At 46.9% G+C, this 6,067-nt stretch overlaps 1 protein-coding gene across 1 annotated transcript; it reads right to left on the minus strand.

Annotated features, from left to right (window-relative positions):
* Positions 1 to 4,793: 4,793 nt before the first annotated feature.
* LOC104403460 (galanin receptor type 1-like) lies at positions 4,794 to 5,996 on the minus strand. Its single transcript, XM_010011605.1, has one exon. The coding sequence runs from the start codon at positions 5,994 to 5,996 to the stop codon at positions 4,794 to 4,796; it is 1,203 nt and encodes a 400-aa protein (XP_010009907.1).
* Between the last annotated feature and the right edge of the window lie 71 nt (positions 5,997 to 6,067).

The raw sequence follows: 6,067 nt of genomic DNA on the forward strand, positions 1-6,067 counted from the left end.
AGCTCCAGCAATCTCTTTGTTGTACCTGCTCTTTCATTTGTTCTTCTAGCAGCCACCAGTGATTTATTTTCATGCTGAATATAATCACAAAGGTAACCTGAGCTGCAAGGATTTTTCCTAGAAAATTCTGCAGTTCTTTACAACAAGGGAATCACAATGCACTGGAAATCCAAGAAACTCATGTGCTTTCCCAGTTCTTTTAGACATTTCAAGTCAGGAGAGCTCAGGCTTTTGTGTATGGGATGTGCTGTGGTGCAGGGAGTGTGGGAGGAGACATGGGAACTACAGTGGGGGCTGCTGGTGTTGCAGGTAACTCACCAGCCACCTTCCATCCTAGCCTGAATCCCAGCATTGATAAGTATATAATATGTATAATACCAACTGGCAGGAGTTTCCCTTTGGAGGACATTCTTCTTTCTGGAATGCTCAGGGTTGTTGCAGTGAGGGTGCTGACCCACCAAGAGGGCTGATGAATATTAGAAGAGGGATGGATGTGTTATTTCTGTTGTGTGGGCACTGTGCATCGTCCACAGGGACTCGTCAGCTCTCGCTCCGCAAGTAACTGAGTGAGCATTTCTCAGCCTGTGCTGTGTCAGCATTAGCACATCCTACCTCCAGCTGACTGTGTCCTGCAAAGTTTTACTCTTGATCAAATTCTGCCATGTCCAAAATCATCCCCTGCTTTCCCCCTCCTCTTTAAAACAGGATTCAGGTTAATGTGGATGGATTTTTTTGCATAGGGATGTAAGAACAAGAGTACCAAATAAGACCAAATGATGCTCAACATCCTGCTCCCAGCAGTGGCCATTGGCACGTGCCCTGGGAAGGAGCAAGAGTAGAAGTTATAGGTTATATACTAGATGCCTTCTAAGCTGGAAGTTGAATCATTGTTTTTAGAAGCCCTTGATGGCTTTCTGCTGTCTCCTCTTGAACCCTTTTCATTGCTTTCAGCCCTCACCACTTCCTCTGCCTGTGAGCTCAGTGTCTGCCATCCTGTGAGAGAAGATGCTGCCTTGCCTTACGCATGCTGTCTAATCATTTTAATGGCTTCCCTGTATATTTTATTGTAAGAAACAGTGATTCTTCATTTTCTGTGTGAGGGCTATGAGCCAGTCTTGATTGTATGTACCTCTATAATACCTCATGAGAAAGATTATCTCTTTTATTCATCTCTCCAGTGGTTCACAGGAAGAAAATAAACCTGTAGCATCTTTGAGATAATACTGACAGTACAAGGACAGAACATGGAATATTCCAGAGAGAATTACCTAACAGCAACTCTCTGTAAGTCCTTACCACAGCAAAGGGTTGTCAAGAATTGGAACTGGCTGCCCACGGAATCAGTTGAATCACCGTCCCTGGAGGTATTTAAAAGATGTGTAGAAGTGGCACTTAAGGACATGGTTTAGTGGTGGACTCGGCAGTGTCAGGTTTACAGCTGGACGCAATGATCTTAAAGGTCTTTTTCAACCTAAATGGTTCTATGATTCTAAGTAAAGCTGTTTTAAACGTCCTATTTGGATAATGTGGTAAAAAGCCTGTACTGATTCCAATAGCAAAGCAGAGAAGAAAGACCCATGAGGAGAGGAATGAGACTGAGATGCATTAGCAGCATTGCTGCAGGAAAACTTTGTCCTTGAGACATCTAAAATTCACATTTCCAGTCTGCCTGGGTGCATCTGGAGAGAAACAGATTTCCTCAACCACGCACAGAGTGTGAGATGTTCAGCTTGAGCTCCTTTGAGTAAACTATTCACCAGATAGAGTCGTATCTGCTCTTGATTCCTTGAAGGGCCAGGAGTCCCTTGAAGGTGAGGTTGAATGGGGCCTTGAGCAACCTGGTGTAGTGTGAGCTGTCCCTGACCATGGCAGGGGGGTTGGAACTGGATGATCTTAAGGCCCTTTCCAACCCAGATCATTCTATGATTCTATGAATGCTTATCAAAGAGCCTACCATCTGAAACAAGGAGCCTGTGTGGCCTGGAGGACCCTCAAATGTCTTCCCAGCCCAAAATGTACAGATATTCTATGAGATAGGAGGGGAAAAAAAGCCACTTCCACAAATGTCGAGGTTTCACCTCACTCGGAGCCAGCGTGAGTCACCCAGACACTGCTGTGTTACACAGACCTGTTCAGGTTAATAAAATCACTGCCAGAGCCTGAGTGGCACACGGGATGCTGAGTGGCTTTCACATTGACGTCACTGCTTCGCATTTATCCTTGGGCGACAGTGACCGAAATTCATTCCTACCTGGCAGCCTTCTCCATAGCAAACAGGTGTCTGCCGCACAAAAGGAGCCATTCAAATCAGCAGGGCAGGAAGGGGGTTTTCATCAGAGGAGTGAAGACATGAATGAGTTGTTAGTGAGGGGAATTTGCAGGCAAATGGTGATAACAATGAGAGAAGGGGGGGATTTTGCTATAGAAACAGTGGAGCGTGGGGGATAGGAGAGAGAGACCAAGGGAGGTAAAGAGGAGTTAAAGTGAACAATTCAACTTTATTATAGGAAAATAGGAACACTGAATGAAAATGGAAAATACATTTAAAAGTGTGAAGAGGAGATGAGCTTGCCCAGTGGAAGTGGCCCTTGCCACACTGTGGTCAGGAGCACTGTGGGGCTGGAGAAAGGCCTGGGCATCTGCAGCAGGAGGGGAAGGCACAGGCACGTTCAGGAGAACACGCAGTCCTGGGTATTTCTGCCTCCATGGAGGGTACAGAGACTCTCAGGGCACCAGGCCTCAGCTCATGAGCTGAGAGAAAGAAGCATCTCCTTTGGGATGCTTTACAATGTGGATGTCTTGCACCTTTGATTGCATCATTTGATCCTGGCCATTTTCAGAGGGGGACCACTACATGAGACAGAGCTGGTGTGGCATCTCTGCTGTCCATCCATTGCGGGTTATTCAGGGCAGGATTAAACACCTGGGTAGGGAAGTGTCAATATTGTGTCACATCTGGTCTGGGGATGGAGGACATCTGTTTACAGGACCTGGAGGCAGTTGGCATTCGGAGAGAGCTTTTAATGCTCCTCAGCCTGGCACATTTTGCCAGTCCTAAAAACATGCCTTGAAAGAGGAAATAAAACATTCACAGTCTTTTCTCCACAGCGAAAAGCTCCGGCAGTAGGTACGCTCACATATCACCCGCAAAAATGCAGATGTTCTCATCAAACAGCACACATAAAAGCCATTTCTCACCCAAAGTAAAACCCGGTAGTTGTAATTTCGTTCTCGTTCACACAAAAAGAGAACACAAATTGTGCATGACACTGTTAAAGAAGGAATTTTTTTGCTTTCCAGGCAGATCGTTGTTAAAATAAGGTGTTACTGAGCAATCATTACGAAGGTGGGAATACTGCTGGGCTGAATGGCTGTATTTTGACTCTATTTTTTTGAGTAAGCAACGGCTCCCCAGAAGGCAGGAGAATATTACTTGAAACTTAAATTTGCCATAAAAAATGAGCCCCCGGTCATCAAAAGCCCGAATTCCATTAAATACAAATTCCTATCCCAGGAATGCTGCTGCACTGTTTCTGGGACTTGCTAAGAGGAGTGCCCAGCTGTGCTGGGTGCTGGTATATAAGCAGCTGGGGCATGGGCTCTTCTGTGACACTGAGCATCAGGCAGGCACAGGGAAGGGGCTGAGCCCTAGTTTCATTCCAGCCTTTAGGGTCTTTCTCGTATTTCTTTTTTCTCCCACGTGTTTAGGTCTGATGTGGTTTTGCTTAGATATTTGGGAGAAAGGCTTCTTTCCTTTGTAAATACAGATCCAGCGTTCAGCGCAATAGAATTCCCAAGCTCTAGTAGGGCTTTTTGATGCTAAGGTAATAAAAGTATACCATTTATTTATCAAAGCCTCCCTTAAAAGAGATGATGGAAGAAACAGGTTTTAACCTACTTCTGGTCCTTGGGAAAAGCAACCACTTTGATTCTCTCCTTCCCAGACAAATAGCATTGCATTAGTTGATTCTGATTTTATTAGCTATAAACCACTTTCTATTTTTATTTTCACATGCCATTGACTTTGGTACAGACGCGGCTGAACACGGTTTTCAAGTGCAAATGATGTTAATAGATGCCCAGTTCTTTCCACTCCACCTGCAGGAGCATAGCTGGGAGAAAGAGAGCTGATGCCCAAAAAACATATTCCTATTGCATTTCCTACATCACCTCCAAGGCCACATTATCCCTTTTGAATTCCCAAATGCAGAGTGGTGATGGTTGCTTCAGGGCTCCTGGTTCCATCTCTTCTCATCAGGAGAATTTGTTTGCATGGAGGACTGGAACAATCAGACAATGAAATCTCAAGTGGTAAAGCGTGTGAAATTCTCCACTACTATTACTTTTTTATGATGCTGTTTCTAGCATTTCTTCACTGCTTGCAACTACAACTGATGGATCTGGAGCAGGGAATGCCTTTTATCACTGCTCTTTATCAGCGCAGGATGAGCAGCAGCAAGCAGTCAAATCATTGCTGTATTCAAATAGCATCTCTGCATCCAGAGATGGAGCTGCGGAGAGAGCTCATTCGTTGGGAAGTTGATCTGTGTAATTATGTGACTGTTGACTGGGCAACAGGCTATGCATCCAGTTGTCCCCAGTAAAAAGCTTTTGTCTTAAATTTGATCTGAGTTAAAATATGTCACCTTTTTCTCTCATTATTTGCTTCTTTCCCTGTCTCAGTTTTTGAACTGGTGGTGGGAGTGATTAGAAGAAAGGCTTTTTTTTCCAATCATTAAAATATCTGGTTCAGAAAGTCCTCTAAAGAGTCATTAAATGCAGGGGAGGGTGAATTACAAAGAAGTGTTCTCACTGGAGACAGTGTTTGGAGGTGGATGCTGGCAGGAGTTCAGGTGTCCACACTTGTTCTTATGGCCACGACCTCCATGACATCTTCTGCCCATGCTAGGAGTGGCAGAGGGTCCTTTCTTTGCAGGGTCCACTGAACTCTGGTAAGAGAGCAGCTCTGGGACTGAGGAACGGGTTGTCCCTTCGGACAGAGAGAAGTTAAAGAGAGAGACCATTCTTTGGTGGTATTTGCTCTTCATTTCCTTAGCTGACCTGTAGAGGTTCCCAACAAAGCAATAGCATATGGGGTTGAGGCTGGAATTGGTGAGGCCAAGCCACTGGGCAAAAGGTCTGAGCTGTAGGATCCAAGGAGAAGGAGTCACATCCTGCAAGGATTTGGGGATGTTGAAGTCAATCCAGATGTCCATCAGGTAGACGGGCAGCCAGGAGATTGCAAAGAGCAGGACCAGGGCCACCACCATCTGTGCTACTTTCTTCCGGATCTTCAGCCTGGAGGCTGGCAGAGATCGGTTCAGGGCAGTGCTCTCCTTCAGCTGGCTGCTGCGGCTCCACAGCCTGCGCACCGTGAGGAAGCAGATGACCATGTTGAACAGGACTGGCAGGCAATAGAGGGCACAGAAGAGCAGAAAGTTGTAGGCTTGCTTGAGCCTCTCCTGAGGCCAAATCTCCCTGCAGATGGAAAACACCAGAGGCAATCCCTCCACCACCCCAATCTCGTCCCGTTTGTTCATGAAGATGAGGGGCATACATATCCCTGAGGACAACAACCACACTACCAGGATGGTGCTGAGGATCCTTTTCTGGGTGAAGAAAGACCGGGCGTTGAGTGGGTTGTGCACGCTGTAGTACCGGTTCACGCTGATGACGGTCAGGCTGAGGACGCTGGCGGAGACAGAAACAGCCTGGATGAAGGGCACTGCCCGGCAGAGAAAGTCCCCGTACACCCAGGCTTTGTAGATGAGGTTGCCCACGGTGATGGGCATGCAGACACACACCACCATGAGGTCGCACACTGCCAAGTTGATGAGGAGGCTGCGGGTGGCACTCAGGCTGGATACCCGGCTCCGGCGCTTCCGGGTGAGCACCCTGATGGACATGATGTTGCCCACAAAGCCCACCACAAAGGACACCAGGTACATCGCTGTCAGGCTGATGGTGACGGGCTCCTTCACGAAGAGGAAGAGCATCTTCTCCAGCTCTTCCCAACCCAGCTCCTGGCTCCCATTCCAGAGCCCGCCTTGGGTCTGGTTCTCCTCCT

This window comes from Nestor notabilis, unplaced genomic scaffold, assembly GCF_000696875.1.
Source record: "Nestor notabilis isolate BGI_N333 unplaced genomic scaffold, ASM69687v1 scaffold11673, whole genome shotgun sequence".
Classification (NCBI taxonomy): domain Eukaryota; kingdom Metazoa; phylum Chordata; class Aves; order Psittaciformes; family Psittacidae; genus Nestor; species Nestor notabilis.